General features: G+C 37.8%; 1 protein-coding gene across 1 annotated transcript; it reads right to left on the reverse strand.

The window, feature by feature from the left end:
* Positions 1-959: 959 nt before the first annotated feature.
* NUP107 (nucleoporin 107) lies at positions 960-22,441 on the reverse strand. Its single transcript, XM_005519340.3, has 28 exons — positions 22,372-22,441; positions 21,550-21,635; positions 20,448-20,537; positions 19,593-19,708; positions 18,604-18,739; positions 17,964-18,067; positions 17,331-17,458; positions 16,940-16,988; positions 15,656-15,727; positions 15,086-15,174; positions 14,234-14,312; positions 13,189-13,302; positions 12,186-12,276; positions 10,970-11,046; positions 10,421-10,480; positions 10,077-10,222; positions 9,916-9,964; positions 8,736-8,805; positions 8,202-8,320; positions 6,653-6,691; positions 6,065-6,215; positions 4,953-5,059; positions 3,912-4,014; positions 3,571-3,731; positions 3,253-3,378; positions 2,461-2,574; positions 1,998-2,165; positions 960-1,309 (listed from the first exon to the last, which is right to left on the reverse strand). Exons 1-28 carry the CDS (start codon positions 22,377-22,379, stop codon positions 1,202-1,204), a joined length of 2,760 nt encoding a protein of 919 aa, XP_005519397.2. The 5' UTR covers positions 22,380-22,441; the 3' UTR covers positions 960-1,201.
* Positions 22,442-23,763: the final 1,322 nt, after the last annotated feature.

Genomic DNA, 23,763 nt, shown 5'->3' on the forward strand with positions numbered 1-23,763 from the left:
CTTCCGGTGGCCCCGCCCGCCACGAACGGCTCCGCCTGCCCGGCCCGGGCGGCGTGAGGGGCGGGGGGACAGAGTCGGTGTGTGTGTCTGTGTGTGTGTGTCTGTGCGCCTGGCGGGGGGACAGAGTCGGTGTGTGTGTCTGTGTGTGTGTGTCTGTGCGCCTGGCGGGGGGACAGAGTCGGTGTGTGTGTCTGTGTGTGTGTCTCTGTGTGCCTGGCGGGGGGACAGCGCCAGTGTGTGTGTCTGTGTGTCTGTCTGTGTGCCTGTGTGTATGTTTGTATGTCTGTATGTCTGTGTGCCTGTGTGTGTGTGCCCCCACACCCTGCCCAGGAGCCCCGAACATGGGCTCCAAGCCGCAGGTACCTGTCCACAACTGGACCGGGCATTTCCACAAACATAAACACGAATTGTACGTACAGGTGTACAGCGTGCGTTGTGAGGTGACAAGAGACACCGACTGGGGTGAAGGAGCCAAAGTCCTTGCCTAACGTGTCCTCTGCACTCTATCTTGTTAAGGGAAAGGAAGATAAATGTGTTTACTGTGTAAATGGGGGCAGAACAAGCTTTCAAAATAAACTACAAAATCTCAAACGGGTTTCAATGTATGATCATCTTTCATCTGGTTCAGGATTTCATCAGCATTTTAGCAACTCCTTCACGTACAGGAGAAGAGCCCAAGCCATGAAGCAAGGCTGCCTTCTCTTCTGAAGGGCTGGAAGTAACCCCTCACTTTTGCTTTTTGGTTTTCCTTTCCTCCAGTGTGTCTGTTTTCTTCTCCCCTACTTTCTCCATACACCTTCCAGCAGTCTCACTTTTCTTCCCCCTGTATCCATGCACATTTTACTGCTAAGTAATGTTTCCAGTCTGTGGGCAGCTCTTTTTGGCATGTAGCAAATAGATTAACGAGGTTCACACAATCACCAAATTTATACAACATTTTAGATTAGAATGAACAAACATTTTCTGTTTTTCAAGCATTTTTATTAGGAAAAAAAATATGAAAAAGGTTTTATAACAAATAACATCTCTGAAGTTGGTCATGCTTTTTCAAGCTTAAATTGAAATCTGAAGTTTGGGGTTTTTTACCCCACAAAAAGAGAACACTTTATCCACGTAATGATTCTATTGGGGTCTCTTGTTTGTTTTGTTAATAACCAGAATGTCCATGCTCAGGAGTTTTTGCAAGTATCTCCATGAAAACTTATGACTGAATTTCATATCCCAAAGGATCAAGATCCTGGTCCAGAAGTATCAGAGAAGATTCCCTCAGTTTCTGCAGAAGCTTTCGGAGTTCTTCTTTTGAAAATACCTAAGAAAAAATAATAAAAAAAAATATCATAAAGTTGTATTTATTTGCAATGAATAGCATTGATACAAAACAGTAAACAGTGGTTAATTAAGTTACTATTTTTCCATTTGATTATTTATTTCTATTTAACATACTGTGACCGTCCAGCATTTCAGAAGGATATTTAGTAAGATATGGGAGGTTATAGGAGCATGCAAAACCTGAAGATAGGCTCAAGATAGCTCTGTCTTATTTTGAGGTTGTTTTTCAGGCTTTTGGAGGCAAATATGGTCGTGGATAAACCAGATGCTCTGAACCAAAACCTGTTTATATAGTGTTCAAAATGTAATGGAAATAAAGAAATCAGTTACAATTCTACAGCTAAACTTGGAATCATAGAAGCATTTAGGCTGGTAAAGACCTTTAAGATTGTAAAGTTAAAATTCAATAGCCCCCATCCAAAACTGTGGTACTCAGAACTGGTTGTCAGAACACCGGTCATTATCCTCATTGTTTCAAAGTTAACTCTTTTGATTCCTTAAGTCATAACACAAGGAAACCTTTTACTGCTGCAGTGAATGGGAAGCGATAGAAAGTTACGATGTTAAGGAACATATGGTGTCTTCCTCTCTAGATAGAAGCTTTTTCCACAGCCAACCCACAGAGCTTTTAATGTAAGGCAGGCTGCTGGCAGCCCTGCCTAGCTCACCGTGTACAGCTTGTGGCGTTCCGAGGCGACCATGTCAGCGAGGCGCAGGCACTCCTGGTGCTGCCCTGTGCTGTGGAGCACCGTGTGCAGCAAAAAGCACATCATGGGCAGACACAGCTTCCGCAGCAGGATCATCTGGTGAGTTCGCTCAGGGTCCTCCTCGGCATCCTTACCCGAGCAAAAGAACACATTACTGTCATGAAAATCTGCCTTTAACAGGCAGCTCAGCACAAACACGCAATTAGTACTGTCGGGGCAGAAAACTGGCCTAAGCAGCCTGGAGTGGACTGTCAGATATGATACAGATATGATCTGTATGGTAACTAAGAAGAGCAAGCTCTAAATGCTCACAGCAAAGCCAGAGCCAATTAAACAGGCACACATGAAGCTAAATGTCACAAAGGTACAACTACATAGCATCTGTGCTTTGTGGTCTGCATCATGACATAAAAATTCATTTTACCTCTCTGACGTCAACCATCCATCCTCCATCAACAAACAGCAACACATTGTACATTTTCTCCTTAACATCAGCTGTAAGAGCATCCAAGAGGCCTTTCCAAATGCCATAATCCATCTGGCAAAGAAACAAAAAATAAACTACTGCAGAACAGGATTATTTCCAAGGCTATTTTAAAACAGACTGCAACAGGCTCTGTGTTGAATTGGAGCTCTGTGTAGCTCCAATTCAAATTAGAATCTTCAGCCAGTGGCTAAAACTTAAAAGCCTGCTGCTAACAGCTATTTCCATCCTTGCTTAATACCCTGTCCAGAGAGTCAGACAGGTTGTTCAGAAGCAAAGCCACTAGAGAAAGATAATTTTAACCAACCTATTCTACCACACTTATAAAACAAATGTTTATATTAACTGAATACGGTATATTTTTACTGGCCAGACCTGCAAAAAGAACTTCAGCCAAAACAAAACTGCAGCATCTTTTAGAAAACAAAAGGTGATAATACTTAATAGAGTTAATAGCAAAATCAAGTGCTCACATTTATTAATAACACAGACAACACATGATGATATTTACTATTACATTACAATATTTTATGTAAAGCTGAGTCATGAAAAAAACAATTTATTGTGAAGTGGCCTTATTCTACCGTCTCATACTGTCTCAACATAAAAATAATTTTTAATAGAGTCCTTAAATAATATGAAATAGTAGTCTTCTACTTTTTCATTAAACTAGACTGCCTCTGAAGCAAGAACATAGAAGTTTATAAGTAAATAAGGTAGATTTCCACCTACCTCATACTTCTTTTCCTTATGTTCATGGGCCACTTTTTCAGTGAAACTTGCTTGTGGCAACAAAGAAGGCTTCTGTGGAGCTGAGTTCATGTGTTTAAACCATTCATTAAAGGTTTCATGGGCTTCCTGGATTGCATTGGAAACAGTGTTCGGGTATTTTTGACTCATTTAATAACCAGAATGTCATCATATGCACAGGTTTAATGCATCAAAGAATCAGAAGTTAAATCAAATGGACAAAGCTAAATTTTCACCACTAAGGCAAAACCACCAGTATTTCTAAACAATAACTTGGAATACTGCATATTTGAAACTCACCAAATATGCACGAATACATAAATGTTCCCGGATAGCATTGTCATCTTCAGCTGGAAGCGGGGTGTCCATTCCCTGTTCTTCCCATTGGTTATATATTTCTGCTATAGAGTCTTGGGGAATCTTCACAAACACATCTTTTGCAGCTTCATGTTTCTTGGATGCTATGAGAATGTGAACTGGGTATCAGAGCTTTGCAATTTCCATACCTTATCTTCTTAAGCTGGCAAACACATGCTTTTTAATAGATTAGATCCAAAGTTACATCAAATGTAGTCCCAAGAGCCAATGAGAACAAAAGCAACATTTAAAAATAAGTCTACAATATTTGTGAAGCTTAGTACCCAAGAACTTCCTCATGATTGCATTGCTCTGCTTAAGTGCTTCTGCCCTCTGTGCAGGATCGAATACGAGCCAGTCAATTACATCTATTTTCAGCTGATCCGCCTGTAAAAACCAACAGAGAGATTCACCACCATTTCAAGCACACAGCTGATGACACATTAGATCTGGTCAGGGAAACATACAAGTTTGGGAAGCATTACAACATGTTGGATAACAAGGATCGCTTTATTCAAAAGTTTAGAAAGTCTCTGCCATCTGGAATAATAAAAAAATTACTTTCAAAGTCTTTCCAAGATATTCAGAGCATCATCTCTCAACATTTTTTATGGATTACGATGCATTTTCCTCCAATTTTAATATGAATACACTGTACCAACATGTTTTATGAAACTCTTGCTACAGTATCCAGGGACACCATCAACCTGCAACCAGTTTTCCAGCTCTGGTGTTAGATAATCTACTTTTTTGTCTTAGGGAGCTTAAACTTTGTACTTTGAACAGCAAAAACATTACCAGAAATTTACAAATAATCTGTTGCTTTCTGAACAGCACTTCAAATAGAGCCTATTAACATTACCTTGCTGTCCCTAAAGCACTGAGTTGAATCCAACCAATGCTCAATAGCAATGACAAGGAAACTGTCAGCAAAAGCAGTGTCTGCTGTAGCTAGAAATGCCACTTCAGCATCTTAAAACGTACATCTGAGAGCCAAAGTATTAACCCTCATAAAACATAGAGGCTACAGCAACATCCTACTCCCAGCTACAACATAGAGTGCTGCAGTCATTTTGAGGGCCTTATCTTCACCTAATTTTTGTACACAGGTAGGTCTGCTGATAAGCACACACCCAAAGAGCAAGGAGAAGTAGAAGCAGAGTTACAGATTTGTGCAATATCCTCACTTGGTCAAATGAAAACTACATTTCCCTCATAGGCTTTTTCAAGGCAATTTTCACCATTGTTGAAAGAAAAATATGGCTCATACATGGTCAAAGACTGTAGTCGATTGCAAACTGGACTATGCTCTGCAAAGCACTCACCTCTGTTGTGCCTGCATCTAGCACATGGTCATGGTGGCTGAACTCCCCAGCATCCTTCTTGCGGATGTTTTCAACAACAGTTTTTGTTATGGTTGCAACATCCAGACCTGGGTTACAAGAGAACTGAGTAAGAACTATTATGAATTCAAACTTGACACAAATTGAATTTCAGACTCCAGTTCTTCATCTTATTCCTTCCAACTGTTAATTCTTATCAGTCTGTTCACAAACACATTGTCAGAATAAATAACAATCTTTTGTGCTATGTAATTTATTGCAGGTATTTTACAAGAACAAAATTTGATATAACAGGGAATATCAAATATGAGAATAATACAACTAGTAAGTTTTCCAGTCTGTGCTGAAGACAGAATATAGATATATCTGCTAAGATCACTGATTCCTACAATTCTGACAGCAAGCCTATGATTTGACAGGAATGTACCAGGAGAAGCTCAGAATAGTTCTTTTACAGATGCTTAAGCAGGATGTTTTATTTTTGAAACCTTAGCTGAGTTTAAAAGAAAATGATTGAAAAATGACTGTAGAGAAATTAAGACACTGAAATCTGCAGGAGATCTGCTTCTTTGTGTATTCTGAATGGCACAGAGACATTGTCAAGCTATAGGCAGTGTGCTGCTTCATTGTAATCCCTTCTAGTTTCATTGTCCAGGCCTGGAAGGAAGTTTACAATTAATGCAAGCAACCCAGCATGGCTAAGAAAAAGCACTATAAATAGGATAAAAATTTAAGATACTCATAACCTTCCCAAATCCACAAAGAGGTACGTACTTTTACAATTAGTTCTCTGAAATAATATGAGCATGTCAAGGTTCAGAACATATATTTGAGACAGACAGCTGGCATTTACTTCCTGGTGTGTTTGGACATAACCCAGAAGCAGAGATATTTAGTTTAAACAATTCCAGGTTAATGAAAGCACACCTATACACCTACTGGAAGAAGTGATCAGCAAATTAATTTTATTTAACTGAAAAAAAGACACTGGAAGGAAAGAGTATCATATTCATAGCTAGGTTTTGGAGCAGAAACTACTGGAAGACAAATAACCCAGGATATAAAATGATACTTGGACTATCAAGGTCCCTCACCTGCTTCTTTTGCTAATTCAAGGCAGTGGTGGCGTTGATCGCTCTCAGTAACATCTTCAAGAAATAAAGCGTACTGAGCCACAGCGAGCTCTGGGGGCAGGTGGCTGACATAAAATGCTATTAAATCTGTGTGCTTCTCGGACACCAACCGCTGCACAGCACAAACCAAACATACAGAATGAGAAGAAAATATATAAGAAATGAATATACAGAAGATGTCCACTAATACATAAATATATATATAACAGACATGCATACTATATTCCTTAGTGTAAACACCTAAGTGTTTACACTTGAGTAAAAACATGTACTGTGTAAACCCTAAAAGGTGTTACAAATTTCTGATTAATTAATTTTGATACAGGAAGATCCCACTCAGCTTCTAACCAAGGACAAATAAAACTCCCTCAATTATTTAAGAACTGCTGACAGAGACTTTGTGTATTAGGCAAGCTTTCATGTATCTCTTGCGAAAAGAGCATTAGCTGCATCATAGCTCTTATCATCCTGTAACCTTAAGTCTACTTTTCTTCCTCTTTTACATCTAACTTACACTAGAGAAAACAAGTAATATTTCTGAAAGCTTACCTGAATGTAAGTCTTCAGGACTTCAACAGAAACCTCCTCCTTCCAAACAAATATAAATTCAATTTTAAATCCGATAATGTGGAAAACAAACAAAAAAAAAGATACTTGACAGGCTATCACTATTAAAACAGACACAAGGTTATTTGCCTATTCCTGCTTCAGTAATCTATACAACAGGCTCAACTGGAAGAACTGTTTCTTTTGGAGCATGATTAAAAAAGCATGTCTTCTCATTCAAAGACTTAGTGTTCCAAGGATTTTCTTTTTCAGCAACTAGATAATACAGTCTTTGGTCTAACTGGAATGTTGCTTTTTACATGATTTTTAAATCTTTCCATTTTACCATATTTTTTAAATTAATAAACAAAATGTCAGGTGCACAGATCACTACTGCAGTGTACTACATGCCCTGTTTTATTATAGAAAATGATCATGTAACAGGGTATAAATATCACCTGACTCATCTGGAATAGTCTATCCTAAACAATCACTATAGTCCAAAAGCACCTGAAACTGCTTTATCCAGAACTCAAGTATTTGTTGCTGTCAGGAGTTATCATTTTAACTTTATATGTGTAAATTGAAGACCTTTACCTAAGCATATATCTATATGAACTGTATACAATCCATATACAATAAACATCATAAAGGCTTGCACTTCTGCCTCTTCCCTGTGAAGTCTACTGAGGGTTGATTGAATAATCATACATTAAATTCATCTACTCCAAAACTGTAAAGGCAGAATTAATGGTTACAAATTCCCACAATGGAATTCATGTAGGAAATTGCACCTTTTTTGTCCCCTCTGACAAACATATGCTAATGGCTAGTTCTATAGCTTAAAGACCTACTCCATAAAATTTTGAGTCTGTCTAAAAAATGAGTATGTATACACAGACACAGACACACATGCATCCTTTCCTCTTATTTAGCTAAATGTTAACTGACTTCAAATTTCCACAAGGAACTCAAGCAATGATTGAAAGTATGAATAAACAATAACTCAGAGCTATATTTAAATCATCTAATGAAAACACACATTTGTGTTTTCCCAAAAGAGGTTACATTCAGAAAATTACTTGGTACATAACAGCTGCTAAATTTTAGAACAGTAGAAAAGGAGAGCCCAAATTACTTGTGATATTGTCAGAAATTAATAATTACACCTATGTGAGCCATCTGCATACTTAGCATAAATACGCCAGGTAGGTAGTAGGCTATACTTAGTTTATACTTGGAAATAATAAGAAAGTTTCAGCTGGTACTAATTACCACAAGCAAAAGCATTTATGAGCTTACAGAAGCAGTAGGTACCATTCCAGCAATTGCCTGTAAGAACAGGTTATATCCAAGACATCTTGTCAGCTGGAAGGGAAGAGGATGCTCTTTTCTCTTTTAGGCTCTAAGATCAATAAACACACTATTTATACATGCATCTCCTCCCCAGCCTGGTAGTAATTTGTATGTTGTCTATGTATTTCCACACAAGCAATTATACTTCAAAGACTGGCTACTGCTATGACAGCAAGTCAAGTACAATCGAACTGACCTTAGTCTGCATACCCAAAGTGCGGAAAAACAGAATAAGATGTGTCATGAAACGAAGGAGGTGTCCTGGGAGCACACTTCTGTCTTTGGAAAGCCACCTGCTGACTTCCTCCATCAAACCTATAACCACCAAGGAAATGTCTGCATTAGCCACCACAGAGAAAAAGCCACCTAAGAAATATTTCAAAATTATGTATTTATTCAACAAATGTAATTGAGTCTCAGAAGTCCAACAAAGCAGAACAGCAATAATTTTGGAAAGATGCAACTGTTTGGCTTAAAAATGTACTGTATGTATTCCACCATTTTTCAGAAGTTATAGCTATAGTCTGGCATGTATCCTGACACATTTACATGATTTCATTACTTTGAAAACTACCTTGTAGGTCAAACTGTCCCTACAGTTCTTGATTAGAGCATAGCTTTAATGCAGAGCTTGCCTACTGTGTGCTTCTAGAAATCCATTCATACAGAAGTTGCTGGAAAGATCCCTCAAAATAATGTAGTCAGTTGACAATAAAAAAAAAATGCTTACCATCCACATCTCCAAGTATAATGAATTTCTGAATGATGTGATAGTGTTCTTGATTCTCCTCTATAACCCTCTGGAGACAAAAAAACTTTGAATAAATTGTCTAGATAATGTATGAAGAAAACAAACTTAAAAATAAAGCAAAGGGTCCTCAGGGGGAAAAAAGCGATTTTATTTCAAAGGGTATTCTTCATAAAGAGCAAGAGAAAAGGCACTTGCTGTCTCCACATCAAATTACAAGAATATTGACAAACTGAAAGAAAGAACTGGCATATAGATCTATGCAGTTAATACTTTCATGGAATACATCCAACACTAAAGGCTTTTTGCTCTGAAGAGAAGAATAAACAATGATGTTACAGACAAGATTTACAAAAATCACAGAAGCAACAATGATGTGTATAAATCCTTAAAGAAAAGGCCTGTGAAAGTTACTTCAGGAAGAAATTCCACCCTCTCCCCAGAGGAATTAATGCATTAATGCATGTAATGCAATCCAAACTCATCTGTGAATTTGTTTTATGGTGAGGATTGCATTATGTTGCAATGGCAAATACACCTGGGTGTATCTATAGCTGACTGCATGTCTTTGTTACAGCAACATGATAAATGCTATGTGTCCATTCCAACAAATAAAAGTAAGTGTAGTTTCAATTTAATCACTGCAAAATTAACGTGTAAGTTATGTATCCCCATCTTACATGAACTGAGTATTTTGGGTGCTAAAAGTAACAAAGAATCACAGTCTAAGCAAATATGCTTTTATGCTTTTCAATTTTGAAAGGCCTGTTCTGAAATATGCACACAAACCTCCTATGAAGAAAATGAAATGTAATCGATTTTGAACATTTTATTTAAGTCTTGAATAGTTTATTTACTCTGTCTGCTCCAAATGTCTGACAACACTTGACAGCCATCTGTTTCTTTAGCACACCCAGCTAGTCTGGCAGATACAGGGCAGGGCAACACAAAACCTGTATCACTTTCACTGTTAGAGAGGTAGTAGCATGCAGAAAAATCTATTTGGACTGGGAAATCACACATTTTTGGGGATAGAAAATATGAAACAAATTAGTCATTGTGTATATTTGAGCATTTTATTAAAGAGTGCAATAAAAAGTAAAACCCAGTGAATAAGTAAAAATGGTAAGAAGTGAGGAGAAACACTGCAATTATTACGTACCCTTTTGTCTGTTGCCTGAAGTTCTTCAAAAACTTTTTCTGAAGTCCAGCTTTAAAGCAAGAGAGAAAAGACAAAAAACATCACCTTGAATATTCCACACAGATTCCATACAGGATGCTTTGTTGAGTGTAGTAGTGGTATAATTTTGACTTGAAACTTACTTTGTTTCTAAATAATCTCTAGGGAGCTCTTCCATCTCCTCTGCAGTTACTACTGAGGTTCGTATTTCCTGCTCGACTAGAGTGTCCACCATGACCCTGAAATATGCCCAAACAGTATCTTCCCAGGTATCACAAACTGGAAGAAGCTACATATTAAAAAAACAGAGTAAAAATTATCGAGAGATGGAGAAACATCAGAACCCAAACAGAGCAACTATAATTTAGGATTAACTTTTAAAAGTACAAAAATCAGTAACTGCAAAATTTCTGATGATATCATTGTCTCATATGAGAAAGGAAATGCACTACTACCAAACACTACTTAACTAGGGAGATTCACATACCTGTTTGAGGTTTCCACTCAGGGCTGCATAGATTGCTCTTTCATATCTATTAAACTGCTCCTGCAATTAACAGTAAAAACACCCAAACTTTAAATTACAAAGCATTTAGGTTTTCTAGTCACTTTACATTTTATTAAAGATTAATCCATTGTAAAACGTTCCATCTAACAGATTCCAAGTAAAGTTGGAAAATCACAGGATACACAAGGAGCCAAAATAAGAATAGCAAGTGACTTTCCCTTCACTAGCACCCACTTGTAACTTAATTGAAACATTTACATTGACCTGGAAAGAAAGATATGTTTTCTCTTTCCCATTCAATTAAGTCAAGATGGAAGTCAGTGTCAGTGGTTTTACTTTCAATCAAAAAAAAAGACATTTCCTGAAAAAGTGTGCTGATTATGTAGATTTCTCACAATACAGAAATATGGTATTTCAGAAGTCCTCTTAGCAGCAGTCAGAGTGGTTATGTTTACTTAAAATCCCATTTCACAGGTCAGAAGAGTTCAAATTTATGTATTAATAGAAAGAAAAGCAGCACTGTCTTACCTCTTCAGCCATGCGCCAACAACTTATTTTCCAAATGCACCTGTATGGATTGCCTTCAACAGGCTCCAGCTCTTTTCCTACATGCAAAGAATAATTAAAAAAAAAAAAAAAAAAAAAAAGGGAAAGACAGAAAGTGTTATTAAAAAAAGAGAATCCAGTAATATCTAAAAAATAGTTAAGTCTATTTTCTTTTCATAGCCCAATTTCAATCCCTTTAGAACTCTTCCTAAAGCATTTTGATGCTTTTGACTGGACTGCAAGGTGGCATTTCTGGCTAGTTTGGTGAATTCGCATCTGTAAGTTACAGTAATTTAAAAACTTGGCTGCTATCTAGCTTTTAAAACAATAATGCTTTTGACTTTAATATATCCACACTGTCCACATTTGGAAAAAAACTAAGTAAAGGGGGAAAAAAGGATTTTTGTATCTTAATCAAAGCTTCTTAAAATGTCACTGCTTCAGTGCTGCTATTTTGCATGCATCTGCATGAGCATTTATAACTGTAACAACAGTTTGAGTAGGCAGATCTGAAAAAAAGCTAGGACAGTGGTGTGGCATGCATAACAGGCTATCAGGATTTGAAAAGAAGGAAAGCATTAAGCCTTCCACACCTAGCTATAAATAACACTTAGACTCATTCTTAAATTCCTTGCTAAATCCTGCAATGTACTGAAAACAGAGAGAAGCAAGGTAGTGTTATAAATGTGGAATGATGTGCAAGGAATCAAGGACAAAGGTACTCTAAAATTTTCAAGTATTTTAAAAGCATCTCTTTCTCCTGCATTTACATCTGCTGAACTCTAGTCCTATAACACCTTTCTGAAGCTGGGCATATAGCCCAATTTGAGTCTGTAAAGCAACAAAATGTGTGCTGGGTGGCATAAGCGAGATGTTAAGAAAATACAGACACAAGTATTATACAGAGGTGGAGAAGATCTATACAGAACTCTGAGACATCCATTTCCTAGTGATTACGTCTGTCCTTAAGGAAGAAAATGGCTTTAGCACGTGTAGATGGATTCAATGAATTCACCTTCAACTAAAATAATTTCATGTCAGTTTCTACATGTTCTACAGACATGGTAAAATACTCCAGATGCTCAGGAATCTGAGGCACATCAGATGAAAGGAAAGAGCTATTTCTCTTTGCCACAAACAGGTACTATGAGATCTTAATATTTTTATATCTGTCTCAAATGCACTTTGGAGCAGATACCTCCATTTATGTTAGGATCATGATACAATTTCCAGCCTTCCAAAGTTGCAGCTCTCCAGGCCTGACCACATCGCTTGCATAACCGCTGTGCCTGAAAAAGAATGCATTTTCTCAGCAAGACACTTTGAGGTAGGAAAACTTCCAGCTTATTCTATAAAAAACTGAATATTATTAAAATAGTTAATTTGTGTAGAGATTCTACTATATGAAAAATAAGCACAGAGGATCTTAAATTCAAAATAACTTGAAGATTTCAAAATAAATGTCATTGTTTTTTCACCGAAATTTTTAGTTTTTCAGTCAGTTTTTACAGCAATGTAAGAAATGTGCTACAGTCCCATCTTTGTTAGCTAAACAGCTGTAATGCATCATTCTGGTAAGTTTAGTGTAAAGCATAGCCCTTTTGCTCAGATGTTGAATTGGTGTCTTCGTGCAGTCATCTCCTCTCCCAGTTCACTTAGCCTTCCCAACCCCAACTGAAGCTGCACATTTCTACTCACATTGCCCTGCAGCAATATGCTCATGTTCCCATACCATCAAAAAATGAATAGATGTGCACCATATTGGAACAGAATATGAGCAAGTAAAGTAACCATAGTCCTCAGCTAAGGTCTTTGGCATGAGAATCTCAAATCCCCTTTCCTTCCCATTACTCAAATGTCATTATGTATACAGAGCTGATAATCCATTTATGATTAGAGACACAATCAGGAAGCTCTTTAAAGCATTCTGTGTGTTTGTCTTGGCAGTGCTTAGTATCAAACCACAACAGTGAAAAATAACCCAAACATCCAAAACTACATTTTTCCATAACATCCATTCCACAACCAAAATTACTTTATTAAAGGCAAGTTTGATTAAAATGCTAATTTGGTAGTCAGTATTGACAACAAACTGAAAACTGAATCACTACAAGCCTACAATTTAAACAGACATTTTAGTACACAGCTTATTGGCTTTAACATTAAGATATTTATGTTTACTTAATTAAAACTTACACTACCTCATCTGTCATTCCTGCTCTGATGAGAGTGAAGAGATACTTCAACAACCTTGCATCATCTTCTTGGTCCAAATCATCAAGTGGCAGTTTCTGTCGAATAGGAGCATCTGGATCCTGCAAGGAAAAACATCAGCACTCATCAATCACACAATACCTATATATCTCTGCCATTAACGTCCTGCCCTGTTTTAGAATTTGGAGTCACTTTTTCATGTTGGCACAACAATCCATACAACCCATGCAATATTGAGCATGATACTTGTTTTTCCTTTAATTTTTTTTATTCCTCTTCTGTCAATGCTCCTATCAGGAGTCAACGCAATTAATTTACTCCACTGCTTTGTTATTTCCCCCAAATTTCTTATCTTCCAGCTCTTCTCACCTCCAAACATCCTTTGCCCTTCTATCTGCCTACCAGACTGCTTCTCCTCCTCCACCTTTCAAGGTTTTTCACAATAGCTGCACTTGCTTCTATTTAATCCAAAGAGATTTTCTAAAGCAAATCAATACCTCAGAACACTCCCCAATTGAATTAATCTTCTACGGCTGCGCTGCTGTCACTGAGGCAGTTCATCACCTCGTTCTAATGGACAGTCCTTTCTTGCCTTGACTTCTCTTTCCTGTTAGCTTTTATCATAGAACTCACAAAGTATTGCATTAGGACTTAGTTTCATTGTACTAGTTACTGCATAAAGACAGAATTCCCTTATCTGCAAGGGCTCCCAAGTTTTACAAACTTTGGTTAGGAACATGAGTTTGTTTCAGACATAAAAAGTCATAATAAAGCCATTACTTCACCAAATAGATCACAGGTACTTGTGAGAGGGTAGTGGGAGTATGGAAGTGATTGCTGAAAGAAGACACAAGTCCACAGTGATCCTGAAAAGAATTTTTGAGGTGCTCTGCCTCACAATTTCTGTAGCCATTTTTAGATACTACATGTATTTTAGACAGCACAGCTAGCACAGTGGGAATATGTAAAAACAGCATGTATACCCTTTCCAGCCCATTTTGAAGCCAAGCCTTATTTTTGTATAATACTTACCAACTCTGTTACCAGAGGACGAGAACTTCCCATGTATGTACTTGACTGTCGCTGCTTCAGGGTGTGTAGTGTATTATCCCTGAAAACAGCGAGATGTTTTACAGAAAAATGTTTTTTTAGCAAGCTTCTTTTAGTAAGACAAATATTGAAAGATATATTTCATCACATGGAGTATATTTACAGAACACACACTTGGTTTGGCTTCAATGGACCCTGCTAGTGTTGTGAAAATGTAACATTTCACAGCGAGTACAATATTAGAATTCATGCACATGTATTTGATTTCTTTCAAAAGCATTCATTATTTCAATCATTTATGTATTCAACTATTAACTGATTTCTGCACAAGCAAATTTTCCCATTAGCATTCACTGTAAAGTCAGTCTAGGACAGAAATTTAACTGAGGATAAACACACAATTCCAAAAGCCTGTATTCACCAGCCATTAAAAGCAGGTTTATTCTAGGCATCCAGCATGAAAGGCAGTCTTTGGTCCATTCTGCCACAAAAACCAGCAGTGATAATAAAGGTGACAATAATAGCTTCTGGTGAAGGGTCAATGACACAAAATCATAACAACTTAGACATGCAAAAACTATAGCCAGACAAAGATTAAATTAAAATGGTTTGATGGTATTTTCTTTCATCTTTGCCTGCCCAAAGACACTGTCTTCTGAGATTTACTTCAGTGGATAGGTAAGAAGTCCCAATTTTTACATGTGTGAATTTAAAGAAAAGATGTGAATGAAGAGAACAACCTAAAAATACCTCTTCTTTTCAGGAGTGATTCTATGACTCTGAATCTTACATTTGATGGGAAAATGTATACAATCAAAGAAAGTCTGAACTCACCAATATACTGTTTTTGCATAAAACTCAATATTATCGGAGAAGTCCCCAATTTCATCTTTAGCAATGCTCTCTAGCCAATCCACCACCAGCTGGAATAAAATTAAATTGCATTTTTAAAACAAACATGTAACAAATATTACTTTTACTGCCTTCTTCTCATCTCTGGATCCACTCATTATCTAAGTGGCAGCCAAAAGTCTGACAGATGCAGAAGACTATTTCACTTGCATTTTAAGTATCCAGTGTGAAGGTGGTTGGCACTTGATCTCTCTTTCTCACTGGACACCGCAGTTTAACACAGAGATACTTAATAGCTTATCAATCACCATCAACAGCAACAGATGTTGCAAATGGAAACAGCTCTCAGCCTTTCATCCTCTGCAAAACAGCCTGAAAAACCTTTCTGATCTTTAGCAACTAAGGAGCATAATTTTTATGCATACAATTAATACACACTTGAGTGAATATTAAAAAAAGTATTAGAAGCAACCCCAAAAAGTGCATAGGGCATTAGTGTCATGAACATTTAATCTATTTTCATTCTCATGTATTAAAAACTATCCATCATACCTGACTTTGTCGAACAAGTGAATCTTTCTGAAACAAGTTGTCTACAGTTGATTTTTCACTAGCAGTTAAAGCCTGTTTAAGAAAAAGCTGATTATTACTTCACGGAACAGAAAATTTCCACAAAACCAGAAATATCAAATTGAGCACATACTAATTCAGAAATTTGCTACAAATTCAATATGCTATCTTTGCCCTCCACCTTTTTGAAAAATAAATGCCTTACACATTGTTTTATCTGATCTTTATATCCAGTTAACACTAAAAACTGTAAAAACGCGACTTAGAGTATAATTCACAAATATATGACCACAGAAAGATTCCACAAAGTAGATTGATTCCTTGCATATTATCTTAAGTCCCATTTGTTACTTTAAATTAAAAAATAGCATTTTTCAAGGTCATACACACATTTAACATTAAAGTGTGAAAAACAAACAAACAAAATATCAACCCCAGAGCCCTGATCCTTCTATCTGATCTCCTGCATTAACTTAACTTTAATTAGACCTTACAATAAAAAGAGAACATAATAAGAAGGTGCATCTTCCTAAAAAACACAGGTAGGAGAAAACTGGGTATTTTTGGTACAACAGCATTTAACACTGATAACTTAGCAGTGGGAATCATAGAGGAAGTTATTTTATGAGAAGAAAGATCTGCAATCATAAATTTTACAAAGGCAGAGTCACTTTACTTATTGTTTTGTTTTCCTAAGCATATTCTGGCAGCAAAGGCTGGAAGCACTGTATTGACATAGACAAGATGACTACAGCCGTAACAGGAATGCTAAAAAAATTTGGATTTCTCTTGAGATAAACTGCAATCAGGACTGCAAAGGCTTGACAGCTTGAGACCACGTGTTCCTCTTTTAAGCAAAGAAAAATTATCTCTGACCTATGGGAATGTCATAGCTACTGATGCAGCTTTTAAAAATAAATAAATAGTTATTTCTAGTGAATTTAGGGTTGTCTTGTGCAGAGCCAGTAGGACTCAATGATCCCTGTGCATCCCTTCCAACTCAGGATATTTCAGGAAACAAAACAAAGAATAGTTTACAATAATTTTTACACTAGCATTCTCTCTTTAGAACGGAATATTTATATTTACTCTTCACAATAGATTAAATAATTTAATAATTGTCTCAATAAAAATCAGTCTCATTTTTTGCTTTTGAATTTTGAGTGACTGCCACTTTGACTGCAAAAGTGGAATACAAGCATTAGGTTATATTTTGCTTATTTAGCTTCTTTTATCACTTAAAAAAAGCCAAGAGTCCATGCTTACAGTGATATCAAATGCTGTTTCATCTTCCAGTGCAGACTGTATTCTGTCTCTAGAAATAAAAGTGCAAAATACTAAAGATTAAAAAAAAAGCTGAGAAAATTTAGCAAAATGCCTAAGTATAAATGCTTAAAAAACTTTACAAAAATGTTCTTAAAAATACTAGAAGTTGCAAAGGAAATAAGAACACTGCTATTTACAACTTTTGTTTTTGTAAATAGATAACGAATAAGCATATAAATCAGAACCTACTTCTATAAACAGCTTATTAATAGGTACTTACTAATACGTACTTAATTGCTTGACTCCCTATTTATTATAAACTCATAAAAATTTTATCCAAGAAAGTCACTTCAGTACAAAAATGTAGTAGTGTGCTTTTCAAAGGAATTACCTATAAAGTGAGGACAGCAGTCTCCAAGTTACCATCTCCTGCTTGAGAAGCCACAACACACTGGCAGTTTTGGAAAACTTCTGCTGTCCAGGAGTTGCCCGATAAACTATTTTCCCTAATATGTTCACCTGAGGGAAATAAATTTATACAGAGTTAATATTGCCCATGAGTGTATTTTTTCCCTAAGCCATTAGAGGAATCTTTTTATTATCCTAAATGTTTCCAACAGGTTTGATTACCATCTCTTCAAATTATGATTTTATTTATAAAATAATATGATTATTTAATTTATTTATATATGAGAGAAATAAGTACATTTTAATCTATCTTATTAATAAAAATATTATTAATCCATCTCATTAATGAAAACATTTAAACATCTACTTATGTTTATTGCCACTTGACACTTTCAGTGGAACAGCAGCCAGATGACAATATTAGTATTCAGCAAGGTACACCATTCCTGTGCCAAAGCAGTGTTTGAGGGAAGTGATGCTACTCAATGCTCATGTTCAGTGACTCATAAGCTGGAAGATTTAAAATATCTATGTTAAGCACTGTGACTTCACAGCTACACTGCTTTGGGAAGGAAATGTAAAATAAAGTAAATAAAAAAACCAAGTAACTACTTACCTGACTGTTACAAATATTTTCATACTCATCCACAAGATCAAAAATGGTAGTTGATGTATGCTTCAGAAAGGAATGCAGAAAGTCTGAGTACATGCTCATAGTAGCTAGGACAGATATAAGAAGAAACACCCATATTAGTGAGGCACCAGTTGGTAAAAAAGCTCCCACTGGACTATGAAAACATTCTTCTGATGACAAGAAATCTCATTTTTGCAAATTTAAATGAGTACAATGATGATATGACCTATCTCATGAAGTCAGAAGTATTCATCAGCTAAGATAGTAAGATATACAGAAACTATGAGTTATGTCAGTTACAAAGCTTTTGCTGTAAATACGCCACCTGCAATAATTTCAACAGCAAACTCATTTGTGTATCTCCACAAAACTAATCCAGTTTGCTTCCCACATCACTAGACCATCACATTTGTTCCATCAGAACAGGTTCTATAGAAAGTACAAACTCACAAAACTGCAATAAACTGGAACAGCGCAATTTTCTGAACTTTTAAAACTAGACTGCTTTTGACTGAGAAATTCCAGCAAAATAATACAGAAATTTTTAAAAAAGAACACATATATTTGTATCCCACAAATCAGAACTGGGATCAATTATTAGTAAAACTTCAGATTGTCTCACCAGCTTCCCCAGGATCATCCTCACGCAGCAACACAGCGCTCATAGTGACATCTTCTGTCATATTAGTCATGTCTGCATTTACAAACATTCCTGTCTGCTGAGGTGAGAGTGCCATCGTCCAGCTACTTTCATCCAACTAAAACCACAAGAACATAAAGAAAATAAATTGTAATCTCAGATATTACAAGCCTAGCTACACCTTTTTTCCTTCTGTATGAATGGTATATAAAGAGAGAATCCTAAAAAACTAACAGTGAAATAAGTGCCCTTAGATAAGGTGCAACTATGTCTTAAAAAGTTACCAGTGCTAAGAGCTCTGTATACACATTGATCAACTAGGCCCCAAAAGCTGATAATTTATGAAGAAACAAATGGCCTGTATCATACTACAGAAACAACTGAAAAGGAGAATGAATTAAAAGATAAACAGCAAAAACAAAAAATAGATAAACACCTTAAGTTCTTTTGAGTTAATTTAAAAATAAATGGAGATAACCCTACTGATAACTTTTCCAATCAGTTTTTCCAAAGACATTTCAGAAGAAGATAATCACTGCCATCTAAAAAATCATCAGAAGACTTTGTTCTTCGAAGTCTGAACTTCAACACTCTAGTGAAGCCTAATGCTGGAGAATGCTAAAATAAGAAAAATCCCAGAGTTTTAACTTGCTAACATAAAACAATTATTTTTGAAAAATTTATAAACAAGCACAGTCAGGACTTTTGTAGTCACAAACTGTCGTTATGAGGACTAGCTTAACACACACAGTGTTTTTGGAAAGTCCTTGTAAACCTCTATTATTCCTCACTGCATTATATCAAAGAACAACACAGTAATAAATAACACCAGCAGTAAACAGCAATAGCAGTACTAGCAAGCTTGTACCACTCACAGTTTGTCTTCGGAGCAAACAACACAGAAACACTAAACTTGCAGTTCCTTATGTTTCACAGGGACAAAAGAGAAAAAGATGTTCTAGTCATCTTACCATTGACAGACTGCCAAAAAGTCCAGAATTTGGTAGAATGAGAGGAGATTTCCCTCCTGTTCCCAGGATGCCAGACATATCTGATGGCTTCATGGAGCTGCGATGTAATGCAGCACCTGAAAGAGAAAGAGGCTTTTCTGAGAAGAAAAAGTATTTAAATCTACTCTGCTCTATCCAGAAATTCCAAAAGAAATTTCTAACAGAGACTGAAGTACTTACGAAGTGGAGATAAAAGCCTGAAAGCAGCTGTATATATACACCCAATAGGCAACATACTTTCAGTTACTAAAGTTCACTGTAAACACACACGAGCATAAAGACCAGTACATCTCCACTCATTCTTTCTTGGAAATTGGTCTCCAAACCCTTAAAGCAAAAGGCAGCCCGAAGGTGTGTCAACTAGAAAAGATTGCTCAGGACCTTGTCCAGCTTTATTTATCTCCAATGACAGAGACTCCACAGACTATCTGAGCAATCAGTCCTAGCATTCAACCACCATTAGAGTAAAAGAGGGGGTGTTTTCTTATGTTTAAACAGAATTCCTTGTATATGCTGTTGTGCCTATTGCCTCCTGACTTTTCAGGACACCAAGAAAAACTTGGCTCTTTTTTTACTCCCTCCCATAAAATATTTCTATTTATTTACAAGATCCCCCCAACCTTTTTCCCAGGATAAACAATCCTAGCTCTTCTCAGTCTGGCCTCATATGTCAGATACTTAACCCACTAATCAACTTTGTGGGTCTTCAGTGGATTACAGAACATCTATGTCCTTCTTACAGATTGTCATTAAGTATTAAGTACAAGCACATAAATCCTTTAATTGAATAGTAAGCAAACAAGTAAGCAGTCTTACCTGGCTGGTGAAGTAATGAATTAGGAGTTCGGGGCAGAAACTGGCTTTTGGGCGTCATATTTCCAATTGTGTCATCCAGGGATGTAAGAACTGATTTATAAACAAGTTAAGAAACATTCTCCTAAACACACTTTTGGATCTATTCTAAATGACTGTGACTACTTGGAAAGGAAAAGTATTTTGTCACAACTCAAATGTTATGAAAATTACACATCTTGTCTTTCAGAGTGAAACAGAAACTTTCATAAAATGTTTCATCAGAACTTTAGAAGCTGGACGGTTAAAAGGGACACCACAAAGTGAAGTTCAGAAATATGAACACAACAGGTCTAGAACTCCTCACAGTGGCTCAGATCAAAGAAAATCTTTGCCCCATGAGGAGCAGCTTCATGCTACATCAACCATAACAAGAAAATGTGATTCTGAATGTGTTTTTTTAAAACATTCCCTCTCTCGGTTCCAGGTGCTCTGTTGCTCTACTTTTCTTCTTCCTGTCAGCAACCATGTTCAGTGCCCTAGGTATGATTTACTAAGAAGTAGTTGTATAAAAGTTTCAGTAGCTTGTGTTATTAGCATTCAGAAACATCTTGGTTCTTGGGCACAACATAATCAGGGCAAATATCTCACCAGCTTTATTTTAGATGCAAAACCCAGAAGAACAAGCAAATGTACTGGATTCCTTTGCTATCATAACCATGAAAATACCACTACCTTAGCTGTCAAACTACATGGGGGGGGGGGGGGGGGGGTCGGGTCCTTCTTGTAAAAAGGCAGGGGGGAAAATTTCTATGGAAATTTAAATCTATGTCTGTGCACTGCTCTTGCTACTACAGTGGATGGAAAGTTAAGATACACTAAATCATCATAATACTCTGATACTACAGTACTTGCAAATAAGCATAAAACCATAAAATTAAGATATAATGAAGAAACCTTATTATTTTCCAAAAGCTCAGAAATGGAGTCAGCTATGGTTCACATAGTTCTCTGGGTAGACAACCACCCAAGTTCATACACCCAGGAAAATCAAAGCAGTATTAAAAATATGCACACCTGGTGAATACAGCAATTAAGACAAAAATTCTTTACAGAAAAGGGATACTAGAAACTCTTTTCTGAGAGCCTTGCTTCCGTCCAGGTCTCACCATCTCTGGATCATGGGGGGATGGCATGTCTTCAAAACCATTTCTACAAAACAGCAACACAGACAGAAAACAAGCAAGTGAATTCAAGGACATCCAAGATCTTACTGTCATGCCAAAGTAACTCCACAATCAGGAAACTAAAAGTGTAAAATCGTTTCCAATCTTATTACTTATGTCCAGCTTCCTCTGCAGAAATCTAGCACTGCTTATTAGCTCAGGGAAACGAGCATTTGTGAAAACCCAGACTTTGTTCCTCCTACACCATAACTAACATTTTACTATTAAAAAGAAAGAAAGAAAAACAAGGCCAGTAAGAGATGCAACAGTAGGAAAATCAATTTTGAACTGAAAAATTAAATGGAAAGAACGGCACGCTTTCACGACATGTTTTTTTCCTTCGGATAACGCAGTCACCACAGACGGGGAAAGCTCCCGCGTCTCACCGAAAGGAAAATACCCCTTCCCAGTGACTCGGAGCAGAGGAGCCGCTGGCGGTGGGCTGTGAGGCAGGGCGGCCACGCCTCAGCAGGCCTGCCAAAGGCCCGGCCCCGCGACCCCTGAGCAACTCTCAGCTCCCGCTTAACCCAAAGACACGCTCCAGAAGCAACAGCCAGACTTGAAAGCTCCCGGGTGACAAAAAGCCCCCGGCACGCTCCGAAGCTGCTGCAGGCCCGCTGCGTTTCGCAGCCCGCAGTGCGGAGCCCCGCTCCCCGCCGCCGGGGCGCCGCTCACCGCAGGCGCGGCCCCGCTCGGGGGCTCCGGCCGCCGCCGCCCCTCACCTGTCCATGGCGGCGGCCCCGGCGCGGCTCGGCCCGGGCTCAGCCTTCCCGCCGCCGCCAGCGCCGGCCCGCGGCCCGGAAGGACACGGGCACCTTCCGCCCGCATCGCCCATGCGCCCCGCCCGCCCCGGGCCCGCCCCGGCCCGCTGGGACCCGGCAGCCCGGCCGCAGGCTGCTCTGCTCTGCCAGTGCGCGGCACCCCGCGTGGAGGGTCAGAGCTTAAAAAACCCACTACTGTAAAAGCGCCGGGTGCTATTGGGGTTATCTCGCCGCACATAAAAGGGCTAATCAGACGCGCAAAGTGTTTCATACATTCGGCCGTCCCAGCCTTTGCAATGACGAGTTTGTTTTCACCGAGTTACAAACGCGCGTCTCTTGCTTTCCCGTTTCTCCCAGTGTAACTCAGGCTGCTGGCACCGACGCTAAAGGGTAAAGAAAGCACCATGCAGGATCATTCAACCCTTCAAAGCTGGACAAACTTAACAGAATTATGAAATGACCTCTCCCTTTCCTTCCCCGAATGAATCAGACTACCTTTTAACTTCAGAAAAAAATTGATACTACTTTGTATGTACAAACGACCGTGGTTCATTTAGTTGCACTGTAGGACAAGGAAAACTGTCCAAACTTAATATTTTCATGTAGACAGGCAAATTCTGAAATACACTTGTAAGTATTTGGGTATTTTTAGGCTTACAGCTACAATGGGGTACTTCAAGCAAATCAGAAAGAAGGATAGGCCTGACAACAGCTGCAAAAGGCATCAGAAGTGCAAAACATGGTCCGAAGACCTCCAGCTTGCTTCAGGTAACTCATAAAATACCACGATGCCCAAGCATAGGGTCTCACTGAAGTTGCCAGAGAGCCTAACTTCAGAAGCCTTCACAAGAAGAAAGCTGATGAAGACTGGGTATGCAGAAACACAAGCAAGCAGAAGATCTATAAGGAGTAGATTAGTCACTCAGGAAATATAATTTTGGATTTTAAAACCCCCAAAAACATAAAAAAACCAACCAACAACAAAAACAAACAAAGAAACAAAAGGAGGTTGTCCTTCTATCTTGAAGACTATCAAGAAAACACAAGCAAAGGCAACAATCTTCGTCATGGTAGAGAACTAAAAGAGTGTTAAAGGAATGATTGCATCCAAGTTCAGTATTATGTATTTAATAGAATTTACTTCTCAACATATCCACTGAAACAGTGTAGCATTATCGTCTCCAGTGCAGTGGGAAATTCAGAGTGCTGCACAAATCAGTATCTGGTACAATCGTTTGCTAACAGCTCACACCCTCAGGCTAGCCCTGCCTCAGGGCACACAGTAAACAAGTGAGAAATGTAATGATGACAGAGAAGGTGCTTCCTTTGTGTGCCATCTCAAGTTTATTCAAA

The sequence above is a fragment of the Pseudopodoces humilis genome, chromosome 5, assembly GCF_049639895.1.
Source record: "Pseudopodoces humilis isolate 2021_Gansu_Grassland_sample_001 chromosome 5, ASM4963989v1, whole genome shotgun sequence".
NCBI classification, from domain to species: Eukaryota; Metazoa; Chordata; class Aves; order Passeriformes; family Paridae; genus Pseudopodoces; species Pseudopodoces humilis.